Source organism: Oreochromis niloticus, linkage group LG19 (genome assembly GCF_001858045.2).
Source record: "Oreochromis niloticus isolate F11D_XX linkage group LG19, O_niloticus_UMD_NMBU, whole genome shotgun sequence".
Taxonomy (NCBI): domain Eukaryota; kingdom Metazoa; phylum Chordata; class Actinopteri; order Cichliformes; family Cichlidae; genus Oreochromis; species Oreochromis niloticus.
Window position 1 is genome coordinate 20,835,230 of NC_031983.2, and position 21,083 is coordinate 20,856,312.

Below are 21,083 nucleotides of genomic sequence, written 5' to 3' on the forward strand. Positions count from 1 at the left end.
TTCTGCTGTGAAAAGAAGCGTTTTCCTGGATCTAAACTTTCCAATATTGCCTCCCTTTCTATTCTCGTCACACACATTTATTTGTGTTCTTTGGGTTTTACTTGTTTTGTTTTACTGTGATAATCATGAAATCACAAAGAAAAACAGCATTAATCTTTGTGTTTCTTGGAATTCCTTCCCACCTAGTTTTCAGATCCTGGCTCGACGACCTGAATCAAGTTTCCCTGGCATGTGGATTTTTCATTGGAACTTTTGTGACAGGTTACCCAGCTGTCAGGTTTATTATGCACCAATGACAACACATTTTTTTCTTTTCACCAACAAATCAATTTAGACATACCCCTCTAACTCCTTGACCCTAGATCAGCGGTCCCCAACCCCCGGGCCTCGGACCAGTACCGGTCCGTGAGTCGTTTGGTACGGGGCTGCGAGAGTTGAGGCTCAGGTGTGAAATGTGTGGTTTTCAGGGTTTTTATCGGTTTTCAGCGTTATTTTGTTATCGTTTTTATCGTTAACTCGGTTTTCCTGGGTCTTTTCACGTGTGTTATGAATAAATGTTCTTTTTTTCGGTACCGGTACTAGTTTTATTTTGTTGTATTCATCCGCGACACCTTAAAGGCCGGTCCGTGAAAATATTGTCGGGCATAAACCGGTCCGTGAGGCAAAAAAGGTTGGGGACCGCTGCCCTAGATGACATCACCGACTTATTTATGGACCTTTTCGATTTCTCTTGTTTAGCATTTTGGTCATTTCATCATTCTTTAAAAACAAGATATCACATCACTGAGGATATAAAGTAGCAACTGATAGGGTAGCAATGCCTAAATCTTTTCTTGCATTGTCATCTGATTTACTTTAAATTGGAAAATAAACAATAAAATGATCATCATTTTGTACTAAGTAGGGTTTAAAACTAGTGATTCAGACCATAATCTCATTATCAAAATGAATAGTGACATATCAAATCAAGTGAAAACTACACAATGATTTCTTGTACATTTTTATACCTTTATTTTTTAACTAGAGCACCCCCTGTTGGCCACTAGATAGAATGGAGGTTTAAGGAGCACTATTCATAGACTGAGCAGCTATCCATCTTATACATTAGGTTGTTGGCTACGAAAGATCAAATCTACCCTTTGATTTAATTTAGAATATTTTGTCACATATTGTTTCCTTTGTTGTGTTAGACTGATTCGCTTTCAATGTTCAGCTAAAACATGTTATTTTCTTTATGTAGTGATTGAGTTCTTTGGGTCCAACAACAGGAAATTTGTGTCCATGGTGATTCGAACTTCCTACTCTATTGGCATGGTTATCCTGCCTGGCTTACTTCCTGTCCTCCTGGAAGACTCTGCAGCTGGCCATGAGTCTTCCCGGCATCCTGTTTATCTCAAACCATTGGTATGAATATAATCTTCCTTCAGTGTGACACATTCAGTCTTTAATCTTCACTTCATATTCATGCTGAGTCCACTAGTAAGTTGTGTTTGTTAAAAGGATTGTTCCTGAATCTCCACACTGGTTTTTTCACAACAAAGAACTACCGAGGCCATGAAAGTTGCTGCAAACATTGCTAAATGCAATGGGAAATGCTTACCACATGATCTACCAGAGGTATGACAATATTTTTTTGAACAACTGTATATTCTTATTAACATAGGAGATGCAATTTACAAATGGAATATTTTAACAGTCTATTAAAATGTTTTTAGATCATTCATTAGAAGGAAAAGAAGGAAGTACACAATGTGTCAATTATGGATTTGTTCAGGACACCAAATATAAGAAAAAACACTAATTTTAATGTATACTTGGTAAATCAGTCTGAAACTACATTTAAGGATTTTATGTTTTTATACAACATGATGGTACCATAATATAATTCTTTGATCCAGGTTTACAAGCACTGTAACAATGTCTTCTTGGATTTTTTTCTGTGCTGTGGTGGAGCTTCCCATTGGGCTCATATTTTATCTGCTGGTGGACCGGGTTTGATGCTCCCTCACATACTCACTTTCACCATGGCCATTTTGGTTTTGAAATTGGAGGCGACAAGTGAAGGATGGATCTGACTGTGCAGCTAGACGTTTATCGGCTAACAGTTTATAGACAAAGAGTAGAGGAGTATAGGAGCTTTTGGAGCTGAAACATGACTGATTTCATCCAGTGAACAACTGCCAGGAACCACTCGCCAACCAGTGGTTGTATCACATTCACATTACTGGAGACATCTCAAAAGCAATGTGCACTTGCATCATGTGTGAAATCTCTGTAGGCAAAAGTCTACCACCAGTCCTTTCAACCACCGATATCGCCCTCTCGTGCCCATTAAAAAAAGAGCAGGTTTAAGACACTTCTATAGTGGCTTCACTTTTCAGACCAATGTGGCTCTAACTTCCTGTCGTCAGTTTGAATTTCTCACAGAAATTTGGGTGTGACAGTGTGTTCATCAGCTAGTAGCACTGGAGCCACTGTAGCCCCATTCCTGCTATACAGACTGGCCAGTATGTGGCTGGAGCTGCCTCTGGTTCTTTACGGTTAATTTAAAGTTTTTGATCTACCTGCAACTATTTTCTCGGAACATATTACTACATAAATAGTACAATTTAAAGTATTTAGCATATTACATATGTTATCTTTGTTTCAGGTGTGATGTTGATGCTGTACAGTGTACTGGTAACAGTGTTGCCTGAGATGTCTAGAGTTGCCTTGCCAGAGATCATAGAATTGTTTTGCAGAAATGTTTCAGGATAATGAAAAAAAAAATGAAAATAAATTTAAAAACATGAAATAGAAATGTGCTGACAAAAACACTGGAGGAGGGAGGAAGACAGCAGAAAGAAAATCAGTGTTTGATGACTTAGAGACAAGAGTGTGCTTGAAAGCCCAGTTTTCCAATTAGGCATTTGCCGCAGAGAGATTCATGCTCGAAGTCCTTCATTTCTGTTTGCGTGCGCTTTCTGACAGGAAGAAAGAGAAATCGAAGTATGCAGAGGGAAACAGCTTGATGAAAGTCTGACGCTTCACAGAGAAAAACATTAGTGGATTTTTTCTGCAGATGTCCTGTGTTTACAATACACTGAACAGTAGCTTCACAGCCAGTGAAAAGTTATTTAAAACTGCCGTGGTTGTGCAGACTTGTGTTACATTCATATGAAGTGTTAACTAGAAATATAGACACTGTGAAGTGATGAAACACACAAGGTGTAAAGACAGTCAAATGAATAACGGATCAGTCTCCTTGAGATAAAATGGGTGTTAAAACTAAAAGAACCCTCAGGTATTTGAGTTACAGACCCAAAGACCAAAAACGCAATTTTGCCAACATGTAGCCATTTATAAAACACTTTGGCCCCTACAAGACCCTTATGTTGTCTGAGTACTGTCATTTTTGTTCCTTTTATTGATTGTGTTTAATAAACACCTCTTTCATCAGTTCAGCTCTATATTGGTTTATCTATACATCCATTCCACTACAACAACTCCATGAACCTGGTTCTGAAATGCAGATGCAATAGCTTTCTTTTGTTACTTTCACATGCACCGTTTACCCGCCTGTAACCCTGTTCCAATGGGATTGGTCACTAGAGCTACACATAGCTCAATTGAGCTTTGTGAGATAGTGTTATCCTGCTCGAATTAGTCATCAGAAGATTGATACAATGTAGTAATATAGGGATCAACATGTTCAGCAACGATATCAAGGCTATGGCATTTAAACGTGCTCAGTTGGTACCAAAGTGTGCCAAGAAAATATTCTCCACACCATTACACCATTATATATTATATGTTTATATAAACTTATATATAAAACACTGTATAAACTTGACACAGCTGTGCACTCTTTAAGCTTTTAAATGAAAAAAATAAATAAACTGTTATTCTCGTGGGCTGGAACTTCGGTGTGTTCATCAAGAAACTTTAATGTAGTTTTTTGTTTTTCTGCTTCTCTGAGAAATCTGCACATTCCATCATCCAGACAACAATACGCTTGATTGTTCATTTAAAAAAAACAAACTATAGTGTATGTATAATTGAGGATGGTTTTGTTACGCCTTTTGTTCCACTGAAGGTTTACCCAGAAAGCTTTGGAGCAGCCAACAAAAGCTGCCCCACATACATAGTGCTGACTGAATGGGAAGACATGTAACTATAAATTGTGCTGAAAATCAATGGCATGCGTGAGAAGTGGGATTCCCTCAAGCATAAACAATGCTGTGAAAAAAGAAAAAAGAGGTGACTGAGAAAAAAAGTTTTCTCAGCAAAACACAATCTTTAAAGACAATTATATTTGAAAGTGGTGAAAATAATGAAAAGAGAAGATGATAGATTAAATCTGTGCTGCCCGATAAACGTGGGAATTATTTTCTTGTATCAAATGTGTGATTAGGAAACTGTGTCTCTCACATAACAAAGATCCACTGACCTGTTAAATGAGGGCAGAGCGGTGAGGGGGCTTGAAGAGGGGATGAGTATGGGAGTATTAAGTAGGCAGCTATGTTTAAGAATTCACTGCAGAGAACAATGTAGGTGGGGAATAGATTCGATGAGAGCTGGAGTCCTAATGAAACAGCCTGTTTCTGCAGGAAGGAGCTTTGCTGTTAGTTAGAAAACAACTTTGAGGTTGGTTGTTAAAAATGCCCGAAGAGGATGAACGAGATAAGTTAGGCAAAGTCATCAGACAGTGGAACAATAACAGACTGGACCTGTTTGAAATTAGCCAACCCGACGAGGTGAGGAACACAAAATATCTGTGTTTGTGAAGGTTTCTGTATTTTCTGTCAGTGCCACAGTTTTAGATGTAGTTTCAAAGATACAAATGTTTTTCTACTTTTAATTATTGGTGTTATTTGATATTATAAGACACAGATGTTACTTTAAAAGTTCATTTAAAAATGACTAATGATCAATTCAGTGAGCCGATCAATAGAAAGTATTTAGATAATAAGTTTTTCAAATTTATTTATAGCAAATTCTGGCGTTTACTCTTAAATTTAAAGCTTCTTAAATTCCTGGATTTACTGGTTATTATTACAGAAGAATCAACTGAGTACTTTTGGCCTTTGCATTTCTGGTCTGATCAGATATTTTGCCACTAGCATATTCTTGTTGCCGTTTGACTTTTTATGTTCCAATACAGGAAAATTATCTGTTGTAAAATAACTGGAATATTCGTGGTTAATAGGGAAAATGTTTAGTTAGATAGCTTTTGTATGGTATGTTATATTCACCCACCAGCCACAGTTTTCAAACCACTGAAATATGAAGTTATTTAGTTAGTATGTAGTTATTCTTTTTACTGAGGTGGCCAGGCTGAGACTTTTCCTTGCATTGGAGGGTTACAGAAATTTTAATTGGAAGTGCTCTTAACTGTTTTTTAAGTTTTATCTGTTGAAGCGCTGAAGATAAATACAAATGCATTGAGTAGTAGAGGTTCTGCAAAAAAGGTTCTCACTGAAAAATTACTGGTTGAACCAGTGAGCATGTGTGCAACCTCTCACTGAGCTTCACTATGGCTGACGGGTTACCAGACTTTAGCAGCCAGTGGCTCTGTGAGGATGGACTTTGATAAGACAATCTGTGATGGCAAGAGAACTGCATCTCCAAAACAACGGGTCTTGTGATGCAGTGCTTAGTGCCTACCAACTGGGTAAAGGAATAAGAGATGGGTGAACAGATCCAAAGCTCGTTAAGTGTGATGAGCAAAAGTAGGCTGATGTTGTTTAATCCTGCAAAAGAGCTACTGTAGCCAAAATCGCAGAACACACAGAAAGTCTGTTTTAAAACAGCCCCAATATTTAAATATAGAAGCTTCTGAGGGCCTGTTTAGCTCACTGGGTTGGGTCTCTGCTTTTAATCATATTGCATAAAGTTACTGTAGAAGCCTGGGTCTGAATCTGCCCTGGGGCCATTTATTGCGTGTCTTCTCCTTGCTCTTGCTCCTAAATTTCCTGTCTTCCCTTCACTGTCCTATCAATTAAAGGCTAAACCCCAAAAGTATATAAAAATACAGAAGCCTCTATTCACTTTCATTATCACTTAGTTCTAGGTCACAGAGGGGCGTGGCTGGAGCATATCCCGGCTGTCACTGGGCAGGTGCAGGTGGGGTACACCGTAGAAAGGTTGTACCCCAGGGAAGCTGGAGTATCCAGCCTACACAGGCACAAGAAGAACATGCAAACTCCACAAAGAAAGGCCTCAGGCTGTTAGCAACAGTAATTTCATAATTTCAGTAAATTGATAATTTTCTTTTTTCCCCAAATAAATGTCACATATTTGTTTGTTATGAGGTTAGAAAACAACAGAAGACACCACCTAGGGAAATTATAATGTCTATTTTTATCTGATTAAGTTTAATTGGTGATGGAAATTATAGTTGGCTGGAGTCACAGAATATGTGGGTCTTCCTCCAGACCTTAGACAAACGGTGTCACATCTTAACAACATGTATTTATATACAATTGCTTGAAATGATGATCTTGGAATCTGCAGTTATTTTAAAAAAGGCTCTAAGAGACCTTCACAGGGTGTGTATAACTACTATTCCATCGTTCTGAGTATTGGTCAATCCACTGACAGCTGTCAAACAACTCTTTTTTTATGCTTTTATAGGAAAAACTACCAGTCGTGCTTGATCATGATTGCTAATGAGAAGTTAACAGGCCTTGGCCTTGCCAACTTAAAAGACATTGTGGAACCTCAAGCATCACTTATTAAAATATTTATGTGAGTGTATAAAGAATATCCAAAATAAATTCAAACTTTTACACCCAATTCTTGTTTTTTAAAGTCATTAAAGATATATACTGTATAATTATTCCACCCTGAAAAAACAACAGCTCAGCAAAATCGTTAAAAGCCTAAAATTACCATAAAATTAATTGTACATAAACTTCAGAGCACAACTGTATAGAGGACAGCAGAAACTGTAAATCTTGCTCTGCTCATTTAACTTACATTTAACATAAGCTGTACTGCCTGTTTCTCTCTGTGGGGCTATAACCAGCTGATCAAAATTCAAATGTTCTCTTAGCTCCAAGCTCCAAATCGTAGAAAACAGACTTTTTCTCAGTTGGAATCCTGTTTTTAGCTTCAGATTTAACGGGTCGATTGTTTTGTTTTAGACACGAGGAGCAGCAGGAACGCTTCTCAGGGACATTCTGAAAGCTTTTTAAATTCCTAAATATAAAACAGCTCTTTATAAAGACTAAATTGGTCCATTCCTTTTCCAAGTCTATTCACCCTCACAGTTTAGGAAGGACACAGAAGGATAGAAAAGCGTGTTTTGGGTTTTTTTTTGTGGATACAATAAAAAAAGGTAAATTGAATGAACAGAAAACACAGGACACAGTTCAAAGCTGTCATCTATGACTGGTTAACCTGCAAATACCCAAGCCGCTGGTTCAAACTTCGTCTTAGTTCTTTCACGACTGCAGTAATATGAAAGGCAAACACACAAAACACTTTAAAAATGTCACGTTTCTTGGCAGAATCTGGAATTTCATGGCGTGATGCGCTTCTACTTCGAGGATCCTGCTGAAGGCAACGTGGCCACGAAGTGTCTGCGCGTCTGCAGCAACTCAGTGACTCGTGAGATCATTGACACGCTGTCAGAGAAATTCAGGCCCGACATGAAAATGCTGACTACTAGTTATGCCCTGTATGAAATCCACAACAATAGGGGTAAGCAATTAACTCAAGAGAAAACAAGTGAAGACACTGCATGTTTCTGGCTGTTTATTTGCTTTTATAGTGGGACGTGTGGGTAATAAATGATAATAAGCCATTTATTAATAGTGAAATGTCAGTTTTATCATTATGTTACTATTTTTAAAACAAGATATATTATATAAAGGAGTAATCAAGCACAGCCACGTGCTGTAGTCACTTATATGATTCAGTAACTAAGCTCTTCTTGCTTTTTATGTTTTGTATGGAAGAAGAATGCAAGCTGGATCTGAATGAGAGACCTTTAGTTGTGCAATTAAACTGGAACTCAGACAACAGAGAAGGACGCTTTGTGCTCAAGAAAGACAAGGACAGTGTGGAGGTAACTCTAACACCCATCGAACCTGAATTATAACTGTAACGTACTGTCTGACAGCCGCGCCATCGTTTTATGTGTTTAACAATAAAGGAAAAGTTTGAGGAGAAAGAGAAAGGAGGCTTGATACAAAACTTTAAGAGGACGCTGTCAAGAAAAGGAAAGAAGAAAGAGAGGAACAGCAACACAGATGACAAAGCTTCAGAGGATGAGAATGGGTAAAACGTTTCATTGTTCGCAGTTTTTACTACTTATTTGCCAGACTACCAGTCTCACACCTACCGAACCATCAGAATAACATCCTCTCCTTTTAAATTATTATCCAGGCCAGCTGAAAGTTCACTCAACAATGACAGCATTTGCTTGTCTAACCTTGATGCACAAAAATATTGCACAGAAAAGAAAAGACCAGAGAGGCAGGCTGCTGCAGGTGAGTAATATTAAACACTACAGACTGGATCATAACTGTGTGCTTTACTTGGACACAGTCTGGCATATTTAAACCCTAAATCTAATCGTGAACTTTCAGATCAAGCTGGATTACCGATTGGCGTTCGGTTCTCTGATAACTGTGAGTATGAAATAAGCATTTTATGGTTTGATACAAGGCATTTGCAGGCTCACTGCCTTCCTCTCTCATAATGTCCTCCTGCCCCCTGCTGGTGTCGTTTACACATTTAGTTGCAGAGCCCTTCCTGTCTGCAGTTATAAATTACACCAACAGCTCTACAGTTCACTTCAAGCTCTCGCCTGCATACATCCTCTACGCCGCGTGCCGGTTTGCTCTACAACGCCGGTACGGTCAAGACTCTCGACCCTCAGAGCACGCAGACAGTGTAACCTCGATCAGTAACAAAATGGTCTCGATGACAGGGAAGGTCATCCAGGCAAGTGTATGACAGATTCTGTAACATTTGCAAATATTAACTTCAAGGAAATGTCACTTTATTGTTTAATTTAAATTACGTCTACAGTCAAGGTGGACTTTTCAGACACGAACACTTCAGAATCATGTCTGTAGGTGTTCTTTAAGTTTGCATGATGCTCATATGTGGGCTACATTTACCTTTCCAGAGGCAGCAGACCATTGGTGGGGCTCTCGCCTTCTGGATGGCCAACTCCTCTGAGCTGCTAAACTTCCTCAAGCATGACCAAGACCTCAGCCCACTGACACAGCAGAGCCAGCTGGACCTGTCCCACCTGGTGCACAAAGCCTACAGGTAGACACGACACAATCAGACCATAGCCTTCTGTTTGACTTTAACATGTAATTTTCTTAATTTTTCCACTTTGTTTAATATGATCTAAAGATGTTTTTATATATGTGGTGATACAAGCAAAAACAAGAACTTTAGAGAGGTCTTACTGTGTTTTTCATTATATCTGCTGTTACACAAGTATAAGGACACATTTCTGAAAGTTTTTTCTTCTCCTGGCTCTGTATGATGTCAGTGAGAGGGAATATAGCCCCTCCCCACTTGCTGTTCAAAACCTATGATTATGAAAAGACTTTTTGCAAGTCTTATGTTTATGCGCAACTACATTATGATATTTTTGTATCTTATGTATGTTACTCTGATTTGATCTAATCATATGCATAGTGTATCACCCAAAGTCTAATTGTTATACTTTTTACTCCCCAAAGTTGTCTGCTACAGTGTCTGCAGAATGAGCTGAGGAAACATTTGCCAACCTTTCTGATTGATCCTGAGCAATATGGTTCGCTGCCAGCTGGTATAGGTGCAGGTTTGGTTATTAAATTAGCATATATATATTTTACTAAGTGAACTGTCTTTGGATCCTTGACTTTACTAAATGTTCTTTTTTCTGTCTTCCTGTTGCAGAAATGGTGCTTAACACCTTGATGAACACCATGTCTCTGTTACGCCGTTGTCAGGTCAACCCTGCCCTCACCATCCAGCTCTTCTCTCAGCTCTTCCACTACATCAGCATCTGGCTTTTCAATCAGCTCATGAGCCCTGAAGCCAGCACCCCAGGTCTGCGGTCCCACTACTGGGGAGCCGCTCTCCGTCAGAGGCTCACCACCATCGAAGCCTGGGCAGAGAGACAGGGCCTGGAGCTGGCAGCTGACTGCCACCTGGGCCACATCATCCAGGTATGTAACTTTCTGTTTGAATACTGTTAAAACAGTAGCACTTTTTACCAAAACTAAAACTTTCTACCTCAAAAATGGTTTAAACCTGAACCAGGTTTTGTTCTCTCTAATATGAAGAGCTTTCGACAGATGCATTATTGGCTTTAATTTACAGCATGTTTCATTTGGTTAAAGCCGTTAAAATAGCATTGCCTTGCTGTTTCTAGGCAACCATCCTCCTGACCATGAACAAGTACTCAATGCAGGATGCGAAGGACATCCAGACAACCTGTTTCAAGCTGAACTCACTGCAGCTGCACATGCTGCTGGTTGGCTACCTCTATGCAACCAATGAGCCACACATCCCCCCTGTGAGTACCTTCAGTCTGCTCTTCCACTTCCACTCATGCTTGTAAATCCTTGAAAGAAAAGGTACAACTCTAAAGATCAGTTAGTCAAATTATGTGAAACACATTTTCATGTGACAGAGAAAACAGTACGCTGGCATAAACGTAGGGTTTGCATTTAGTGTGCCTTGCTGAATTAAAAGCTTCACCACAGAAAAGGAGTGCCGCTGTATAGATCTGTGTGAATAATTAATGGTAAATAATATGATAATGAATAATATATAAGAATAGTAAATTGAGCTGTCATATTACTTTATTCTGGAGTTTGAGAACAAATGTTTACGCCGACTATCCATCATGTGTCATCGTGCTCGATCAGGTATGAGCTCAGAGAGATACCGATTAATGCTTATTAATGCTTAGTAACATACAACAAAGACAGAGTACAGGGCTATAGCTTTTACTGTACACCTAAATCAAAACGTCAAAAGCCACCAACAGTGCAAACACAGCTAAGTCCAGTTTAATGTCTTGAATTGGCTCAAGTGACCCCTTGCAGTCTCAGGAAGCACCCACCTGCCACACCCCTAATAATCCATAACTTTAAGCTTTTATAAAATCTGTGAGTTGAAAATGTGTGGCGGCTGTAGCTCAGGAGGTAGAGAAGGTCATCTGCCAATAGGAAGGTTGGTAGTTTGCATCCTAAATTATCTTTGGGCAAGATACTGAACCCCAAGTTGTCTTAAGTGGAATGTGAATATTAGAAAGAAAGCACTTAAATAAAAAAGAAGTGCTTTTGAATGAGGCAAGGATTTACCACATAAAGCAGGGAATTAGCTGAAAACTCTTTTGTAACAGCATATAATCACACTTTTTAATGCTTTTAATCTGAAATCTATGGGAATGGACTCACTTTTGGGAGCCAGCCTCAAGTGGACATTTGAGGAACTGCTGTTTTTTGTCCTCCCACAGTGGTGTCGGGTTTCCATTTGTATAAACTAAGTCATCCAAAAGTCCAACAGTTATATCAACACCTCTCTAAAACGTTCACTGTAAAAACCGCCCCATGGTAACGTTAACTAGGGTAGAATTTACTGCACCTAATATTAGATTGTGTTAGTGGTTCAGGCACCTTAGGAAAGACCGAACGCCTCATATGTGAGGTATTTTGAGCATGTTTGACTGGGAGGAGACTGAGCAGCAGATTCACGATATGCCAGAGAGGTTTTGCCTCTTGGTTGGCTTGAGAATGTCTGGGTGTAGGCAGTACATGAGAAGAGGACCATCGTGAGGCGGATATGCAGCAGAACAGATGAATAGTTTTAGCTAAGACTTACAAGATTATTAGAAATTTTTCAAGATACTAAGATTAAAACCAAAGACGAAGAATTTCACTAATCAATTTTTTACTGCGCATATAAAACAAACCATTACATCTGTCCAAAAACTAATTTTAACTAAGCAATACTGAATATACAGTATTTTAACTATATTAACTGTAACTGCTAAATCTTCTCTAACTTACATTATTGCTGCTGTTCTTTATAACTAGCACCAATACCTGCTCCATTACTATAGTTGCCTGAAGGTAACAGCACTCATTTGCAAGGGGGGGTCAGAGGTGAGGGTCCTTTTCCAGATTTTGAGTCCCAGCCGATTGGATATCCGTTTCCTGAAGCCTTGCTACATAATGACTAATGGCAATCTACTCTATACAGCACATCGACCTTTCCTGAAATATTTCAGCTGCGTGATCCGCTGCCTGTCCTCACTGCAGGATTTGATCGATGCTGTAGTGACAGCTGCCGAGGCCTCAGCAGATAACCTGATTCGGAGCGAAGGACGGGACATCCAGCTGGAGGAGAGCCTCGACCTCCACCTGCCCTTCCTGCTGCCGGAGGGAGGATACTCCTGTGACACTGTGAGAGGAATCCCTCAGGGGTTTAGAGAGTTTTTGGAGCCAATGTGCCAAAAAGGTATGGATTTTTTAAAATTCAGATTACGGTAAGCAACTGTACTTAAACCTAAAATTGGATCTTTGCTTCACCATATTACATTCTTCTCTTACAGGTCTCTGCTCTTTAACACCCCAGCCAAACTCCAAAGGGGACTGGACCATTTATTTCAGCGAATCTGCCCCTTCTGTAGATCACACATATTTGGTAAATGAAAACAAAAAAGAAACACATGGCCCAAGATGTGTTTAAATAGGATTTCACTTTGACATATGGGTGCATAATTTCTTCTTTGACAGGCAGGACATAGGCAGCCAGAGATTATGACGATCACACTGAACAAACCTTTGAACAGTGGGATGGGGGTCAGCATTGTAGCTGCCAAGGTGACCATTCGTTTATTCCTGACTATTTCTGTTATTTCTTAGTTTTTACCATTTTACTATTCACTACTACAGACGTCAAAAAGATGAGCAAACCATCTCAGTAAACGAACAGCCTCTGTCTTATTTTGCTGCAGGGAGCTGGGGAGCGTAACCTCGGGATCTATATTAAATCCATCGTCAAGGGAGGACCGGCTGAAATGGTGAGAATAAACACAGTTTAGGTCCATCTTTGAAAAAGGAGAGCAGAATTTTCAATGAACTGCGCAAGTACGCACTAAATCAAACTATGTGTCTCTACTGTGTCCAGAATGGCCAGTTAACTGCTGGAGATCAGCTGCTCAGTGTGGATGGTCAAAGCCTGGTTGGTCTCAGCCAAGAAAGGTAGCTACTGCACACACCGGCCTGGGAAATGTTTAGCAGGATGGTGGTTAGTCTAAACTGAAAACTGCAGGCGAGATCATAAGTAAATAAGAATAACCCTGACTTATTCTCTTTTACAATTAGCGAAATTTGTACAGACATTGATATTCCCATCATGATACGACATCATGTAACATCTGGGATACCCTTACTTTTAATCTATGATCTCATCACAACCTCTGTAGGCTGCACGCGCTCACAGATGGTGATTATAGTAAACACATACTTTCTGTATGTTTGCTTTATGTACTATATGTTTACTTAAGTACTGTTCTTTTCATTCAGAAGTGCAGATATTATCCTTTCCTCCTTCAACACATGCGTATCAGCTTCACTTCTGAAAAATAACAATAATAACAAGAGTACTTAGACAGTGCAGCTCCCCCGAAGGAAAAGGCTACCCTAAAACTTTGATGTTTTTATCACACTGTTTTTATTACAAAGTGATGACATCAGCAGTTTTTATAGATCATTTGTGCTGATGTCAGCATTGTTAAAAAAAAAAGGAAATCTAGTGTAGTATTTTAATCTTTTTGTCCCATTGTAAAGTCATATAATGTCATATTGAAATAACGGTTTGGCCTCCAGTGACTAATATATTGCTTTAAAATCTGGAGATAAAGAAAATAAAACTAAAGCTTTTTCCCAATTTGTGTGATCCTGACTTCTGACCTCTGACCTTGAACCATTACATACCAAAATTGTGTATTTTATCATGTTTTCCCATATTATTGGAGAAGAATAGTCTGAAATCTTTGGCCTATACAGTCTGTAAAAACTCATGCTTCATGCAGTGAGTGATGCAAAACTTTTTATTGCGACACTGTGACAGTGTAGGGCGTAGTCTTGAAAAAATAAATAATAAAGTGTGTTGCTCTCTCTGTTCCCTTTAATATGATACATTATACTGAATTTCATGAAGGATTTCATGAACTATTTGTCTTCTTTTTTCCCCCCAAAACTGCAATGTAACTGTTAGACACACAGCAGAGGTTAGCTGGTTGAGAATAGCATGTTTTTAACTTTACAAATGGCAAACTTTAATAAGAGTGTTTTAGCCAAGTTTAAGTATTTAGTAATGCCAAAACAATCTCTAAACTGTGACATTAAAGTAACCTTATTAACCTTGCACTGGTTTAGGGCAGCAGCGATCATGATGCAAACTGGCCCCATTGTGACCTTACAGGTTGCAAAATTTGCAGCGAGTTACCACGGCCTAGAAGCCCTGCTGAGAGAATCCACCCCAGAGAAGACTACAGGCAAGCACCAGTACACTCAAATCAAACCTCTGCTTTTTTCCCATTACTTTCTACCTTCTTTTACATGACAAAGACCTTTTCTTGCCTCATAAGGGGATAGAGACCATGCTAAGCCAAACAATAAAGCCTGCATCAAGTACAGCACAGAGGACCACAGTCCCTCAGAGCAGCTCCATGGAGGCAGTCGAAGGAAGAAAGAGCAGATAATGCAGAGGAACAGACAACTGTATCGCTCCAACCCCAACATGGCCGGTGGGTGCTCTTCTCCTGTTGTCACTTTTTGTTGCCGAGCGCTAACCGCACATATTTCTTACTGTTAAATATGCATAACATTGCAGAGCGAGTCATAATAACAGCTGCAGTACTTTTATTTTCTTCTTATTACAGCAGACTTTTGCCTGGAGGATGGAGATAAACTTGTTGACCCTTTCACAGGAAACAGCACCGCTTCTGTGGCCACTATGAATCTTTGCTCTGATGTGAGATTATTATTAATATTATTCTTGTTGTTGTTTTTAACACATTTTCAGAGACTTGTCATGATCTTACACAGGCCAGATAAATTTAAATATTTAAGGATTCAGCCTAACTCTTTTTCCTTTTTGTGTTCAGAAATTCCACTGGGAATACTTGACACTACCGAACCCTAGATCCCAGGACAGGAATGTATCTGAGCCCAGTAAACCACAGCAAACTTTCCAAGTGTCTTTGAAACCTTTACCTGGACAGAGCTCCAATAGATCTCTAAACGTCATGGTAAGTTTTGGTGTACCGAGAGATTAAAAGAAATACATAAGGAAAGTCATAATAGTACAGCTAGAAAGAATTACATTAAAATCTCTTTATTTACCCCCCTCTAGCGCCAAGCCCTCTCTCAGGAGAACTTGTGTACAGACAGTGGAGGCCCCCTGCTGGACAAAAGTCAGAGCAAGTGGACACAGAAGGATCAGGGTGCAAAGCAAACTGAGAACTACTGCACGTCTTTCCCTATCCGCTCTTGTCTTTCTACTCATGACATCCTCTCTGATAACAGCTCCCCCACAAATCAGCACCAGGTCAGCCGTGTAAGCTGTGCCGGTGTCTGGAGAACCCCTTTTTCACAACACTCAACATCCACACCTTCAATCCAGCCGATACGCATCGACATCCCCCTAACAAGAGCGGTGAGCCACCAGTCAAATCCTCCACTCACTACCTTCCAGCAAAGTTCTTCATCGCTGGCAGTGAAGATGAGCCAAACTCTTCAAATCAATGGACACAAGCAGAATCCTCAAAGCCAAGCTAGTATTACTTATGCATGTCCAGTATCTCCAACTAAGAAGCTACTTCAACCCTCACTTTCATCACAAAAATTCAACACACACAAAGATCAAGTAGCAAAACCTCAAGTGAGTATCACTCCAACAAAGCATGTTTCTTTCCAAGAACCTCCCTGTCAACAGAAAAAGAGCACAGGTCCAATGAAACAGAAAGACCCTCTGGAGATGTCTGATCCATGGAAGAGGGAAGCCCAGGAGAAGCTGGAGAAGCAGCAGAGGCTCGAAGCGGTGGAGTTCCTGCAGCAGGAGATGCAAGAGCTTCAGGCTAAAGCTAAGCGTACAGCGGAGGAGAACGACCGACTCCGAAAGCTCAACCTGGAGTGGCAGTTTCAGAAGAGGCTGCAGGAAATTCAGCAGAGAGGAGATGACGAGGATGAAGATAAGGATTTGGACATGATGGTGATGATACAGCAGCTAGAGAAAAGCATGTCACAGGCCAAGGTTAAAGAGAAAACACACTGAAAACTTTACTTTTTGAGCCTGTTTTTTGTGTATGCTGTTCATACACTGTTAATACACAACACTGTTAGAACCTCTTCCGATTCCTATTTAGGTCACACAGCTCGTCTAATTTAAAGCTGAACACAGTGACGCCCAAAAGTTTTTGTGGGATTAAGTAAAGTGTATTAAAGGGAGCCTAATATGGTAATTTATTCTAGGACTTTAGTAGAGAGTGTTAAGAAAAAAATCAGCTTTAAATTATTTGTTTACATACACTCTTCGTGTAAATAAATATCATAGCAAAATGGGTCTTTTAATGATTTCTTTGAACGGTTCTTTTTCTAGGGTGGAATGATTCAAAATAGAAGAATTTGATGGACTTTATTTTGAGTTTCTCTAAACCACATGGTTTATATACAAAAGTTTACATACAGCCTTGAGTATACATAGACTCTTAAGTTTTGCTGATGGTTCCAAGGCCTATTAACTTCTCATTCGTCATCATGATTGACTACAACTAGTATTTTCTCTTTGTCAGTATAAAAGGGATTTGATTGACAGCACTCACTGGATTGATCAACGTGAAAGTCTAAAGAACTCAGTGAAGATTTAAGGAGAACTGTAGATTTACACAAGGTAGCAGGTCTTTTGGAGCCATTTCTAAACAACTGTAGAGTCCAAGCTCATCAGTTCAAACAAATGTTAATGAGTAAAAGAAAGATGTGTCACCACCTTGGTCTGGAAGAAGACCACTAAAAACACCACTAAGCCTCAACCCTGCCATGAACTGGAAACTGCTGGAACACCAGCATCACTGTCCACAGTGAAGCCAGTTTTTCGTCCCTACGGGCTCAACTTCACCTCAAATCAACAGCTAGATGTTTGAAACTTGAACAAAACTGGGTGTTCCAACAGGACAATGATCCCATATACACAAAATGGTTTTGGAAAGGATAACTCAGGCTGACATTAAGCTTCTGGAATGGCCTTCCCATACCCTGATCTCAACCCTATTGAAAATCTGTGGATTAGGCTTAAAAGCCAGGTTTGTGCCCGGAAGCCAGCCAGTTTCAATGAACTCTACCTATTCTGCCAAGAAGAGAGGTCAGATATGCAGCCAGATTCATGCCAGAAACTTATTGACTGAAAGTGTCTGGTCAAGGTGCGACTTGCTACTGGACATTTCAATTCAAATTCAATCTTGTGCACCCAATTCCTCTTTTTTTTAAGTCATTAAAGACGTTTGCTGTACAATCATTCTACCCTCGAAAAAGAACATTCCAAAGAAAAAGAAATGATTAAAGAAAACATTAAAAGGTCAAAATTACCAAGAAGTTCATGTCCATAATGAACCTAACCATAACTAACATATCTAACCATAACTGTACATGCATACTTCTGTAGTGACAAATTTACTTGTGGATACAACCAAAAAACACCCAATAATTTGCATTATTGTCTTTTATTTCCTGGTTCAGAACAACACAAGAAGCTCTGGTGGGAAGGACCAAACGGAAAAGCAGGTGGGAACTCACCTCTCCAAAAAGGAAGATGAAGAAAAGAGAGGTAACCCTTAATTCACACATTAAAGAAAAGTGAATGTTGTTGTGTCAGTTTTGTTTATTCAGAAAAGTATGTGTGCATATCAGCCATGTCATTTGATTCTAACTGGGAAAATGTCCATGTTTTTGGCAGCTCAGAGATTAAGTGGATTAGCTCATGATGTTCATCAAGCAGCATCAAAAGAGTGAGTTTACACTTTTTTGGCACACAAAGCTGAACATTAATCTAATTCAGGGGTGGGGGAACTCCAGGTCTCAAGGGCCGGTTTCCTGCAGGTTTAAGATGTGTCCTTGATCCAACACAGCTGATTTAAATGGCTAAATTACCTCCTCAACATGTTATGAAGTTCTCCAGAGGCCTGGTAATGAACTAATCATTTGATTCAGGTGTGTTGACCCAGGGTGAGATCTAAAACCTGCAGGACACCGGCCCTTGAGGCCTGGAGTTCCCCATCCCTGATCTAATTTAACAGGCAGCTACTAATGCCACATTTCTTCTCAAGAAGACTTACTGATACATCTGCCCACAGTGGTGCAAAAAAAGAACGGAATAATATCCCTGAGTAAAATAGATCTATAAAGTCCCCTTTATAAATACATTCTAAAACAGCACAGGATGTTTGTTTCCCCCGCATGTGCAATAATTCAAGTATCTCTGATGTGATGGTTGTATTTGCAGAAACCAGGAGGAGAAAATGAAGAGAGCGTCGGCTCCTGAGAAGCTAACGTTCAAGGAGCGCCAGCGTCTTTTTTCCTTGGCGTCCAGTTCATAAACAGAAAGCTCAGAAGACAAAAATGTTTAAATAAAAAAATGTAATTATTTGCTAGCATCAGGACAGCATCTATTAATCACATGTCCCAGGGGCAAAAAGTGGGTAATTTTAACATAATATTGTTCAGCACTGTTGTTCCTTCTTGTATTTTCCTATTAATAGGTAATAAAATGTTCATTTAGGAGTAGTTAAGGCACTTCTTACATCATTTTCTTATTAACAGTAACTGTTTGCTGCTTCTTTTAGTGGAAGCAGTTAATTAATGTTACTTAATGCGCTGATAAAACTGCACCACTGCCTTCTCTTGTTCGCGAGTTTCAATCGAACCTTGCCGCAGTCTACGGATCTCGTTGATCGCGTCAATCCCAGAAATCTTCCTGGTCTTCACCAGGTAGCAGGCCAGCATTGTCCCTGTTCTCCCATGGCCATGCATGCAGTGAACTGCCACACCCTGAAGAAAACAATAAAATCATTATTTGAGTCAGTTATCTGTAAAGTATCCCTGAATATTTTGGGGGTTATGGAGTATTTCTCCTAGGCTTGCTGTTCCCAGAAGTGATAAATTACATTACTAATGCCATGTAATACATTTTAAAAATAATCCATTACACCCCCCCGCCCCGGGCTCCTGGCAGAGTGCAGCACTTAGCTATGTTAGGGGAAAACCTGCAAAAGAAGACGTTTGTTTATAGGAATTAAACTTAATGTCAAATGCTTTAAGTTACAGTACTGAGCTAGCATACAACTGTTAAACGCATAACCATCCATCATGCACAGCCTATTACCATCTGAGATCTTACCTCACCCTTGGAGTTGGCCTCTTCCACAATAGAGAGGAATCTATCAATCTGATTGGATGAAGGAGGAGTAAAGTCAGCTATCTTGATGTGGTGAAGCTCTAACTCTGGGCACGAGTCATGGTTGGGTGGTTTCCTCTCACAGAGGCAAACCAGGTGCTTGATTCCATTGTCCACCATATACCGGTATTCACATGGTATCCTAGGCATCGCCAGTCCAGCCAGTTTGCCTGGCTCCACCCAGGAGAAGTTGTGTGGAGCAAAGGAGGCCATAAGTATTCAACCCTGGAAAGGGGAAGAATATAGGATTATTTTATAAACGTTATCGATACACAGAATCAGTCTATATTGACAATAAACGAAACAGTAAAATAAAATCATACTCTCTTAGTCTAAAACTGTTGATGTCACAAGTGGGATTCGAACCCTCACTTCCAGGGAAGTGTTTTCATTTATTATTATTTTTTATCGTGTCACAACCCGGCTCAAAGTGTCTCAATCGGGACACTAAAAAATAATTTGATTTTTCTGAGGATTACATGTAAACCTCACATAGATACAGATAAAGCAACAACGACTTTTACATCTTAAATATATCAGTTAACAGTCGGGAAAGAGCGCTAAAATAAGATGCCAAGAGTGACACTGCAGCTGTCTACTTTACGTTAGCATAATGCTATTGGCTAGGCTAGACAGTCCAGTGACTCATTGAGGGATTAGTTTAATAGGGTTACAAATGCAGCCATAATAGGGCACAGGTCCGGTACGGAAATACACTCCAGGCCTTACCAGACTTTACCTGTCTGTTTTCAGAACTTAGAAAAGCAAGTGACAAAAGGTAACATCTAGCTAAACTTTAGCAACGGTATGAGGAAACCAAGCACCTCACAGATTTGTAAAGACAGCTCGGGCGAGGAATTCACCCTATAGCAATTAGCTTCCCTATAGACAATTAATGTCTATTACCTGACAAACAGTCCTGAGAATTACTCACGTTTTACTGATGAATGCACTCTAGGGACTCTTGTTCAAACCGCCTCAGCCTGTCTGTCAAGCTAGTTACTACGTTCGCCGTTAGCACGTACCGTAGACAACTTAATGGCAGCTACTTCACAATTTCGCCGATAACTACTACGATTCTACAAAAGTAAAACTGGAAAGACACGTTATCTAACCAAGGGTAGATTGTGTCTGTTGCAATGCTAGGTATGACGCGCCAGTCAATCAATCAATCAGTGAGGGAGGCGGCTGTCAAGTTCTTCAATGAAAATCATCTTACTTGCTATAATGGATATTTAGCTGCCTGCTAATGACAGAGAAGATTTCTGATTCGAGTACAGCGCCTTCACAGTGGGATGAATTGAAGAGTTGTTTTAGTACCACAATATACAATAACACAATTATAAGTGTGCTGATTGTTATAATCGACTTTAAAAGATGGTCTAGCTATTCGTCTATGTATGTCAGGATGGCCGAGCGGTCTAAGGCGCTGCGTTCAGGTCGCAGTCTCCCCTGGAGGCGTGGGTTCGAATCCCACTTCTGACAATAACCTTTTTACATTTTTTGATACATGAATCTGGTTTTATTTCACCGTTTTCTTTATTATTAATGCTGACTGATTCCTTGTTTGTGGCACATAGAATCAACCTACACTGACAAGCTAAAGTACTGGTTTTGATTCA

General features: G+C 39.7%; 2 protein-coding genes and 1 non-coding gene across 6 annotated transcripts in view; 2 read left to right on the forward strand and 1 right to left on the reverse strand.

Moving 5' to 3' along the window:
- Positions 1 to 20,828, reverse strand: part of dusp23b (dual specificity phosphatase 23b) — a 51,761-nt gene extending 30,933 nt beyond the window's left edge. For 2 of the 4 annotated variants that reach the window (XM_025900901.1, XM_025900902.1), the window contains exons 1-3: positions 20,396 to 20,828; positions 19,405 to 19,686; positions 18,932 to 19,055 (exon numbers count right to left, since the gene is read on the reverse strand). In XM_025900901.1, the coding sequence (XP_025756686.1) occupies positions 18,932 to 19,055; positions 19,405 to 19,674 (394 nt within the window). In that variant the 5' untranslated portion in view covers positions 19,675 to 19,686; positions 20,396 to 20,828. Of the gene's footprint in view, positions 1 to 17,871; positions 19,056 to 19,404; positions 19,687 to 20,395 lie in introns of those variants that run through there. The other 2 variants (XM_003442868.5, XM_005477368.4) reach the window with 2 other exon arrangements.
- On the forward strand, positions 1,156 to 18,648 carry afdnb (afadin, adherens junction formation factor b). The gene is given in 27 exon segments (XM_025900899.1): positions 1,156 to 1,325; positions 1,327 to 1,404; positions 1,501 to 1,523; positions 1,526 to 1,617; positions 7,494 to 7,686; positions 7,944 to 8,053; positions 8,141 to 8,265; positions 8,374 to 8,477; positions 8,577 to 8,618; positions 8,729 to 8,940; positions 9,122 to 9,267; positions 9,693 to 9,793; positions 9,892 to 10,163; positions 10,370 to 10,513; positions 12,267 to 12,465; positions 12,560 to 12,651; positions 12,744 to 12,830; positions 12,965 to 13,030; positions 13,138 to 13,211; positions 14,391 to 14,509; positions 14,603 to 14,761; positions 14,897 to 14,988; positions 15,122 to 15,265; positions 15,370 to 16,269; positions 17,748 to 17,835; positions 17,965 to 18,016; positions 18,511 to 18,648. Coding segments are annotated over 27 exon segments (3,852 nt in total). The 5' UTR covers positions 1,156 to 1,281; the 3' UTR covers positions 18,605 to 18,648.
- A 35-nt stretch (positions 20,829 to 20,863) lies between the features above and the next one.
- trnal-cag (transfer RNA leucine (anticodon CAG)) lies at positions 20,864 to 20,946 on the forward strand. Its single transcript has one exon. It is a non-coding gene; the product is annotated as a tRNA-Leu (tRNA).
- Positions 20,947 to 21,083: the final 137 nt, after the last annotated feature.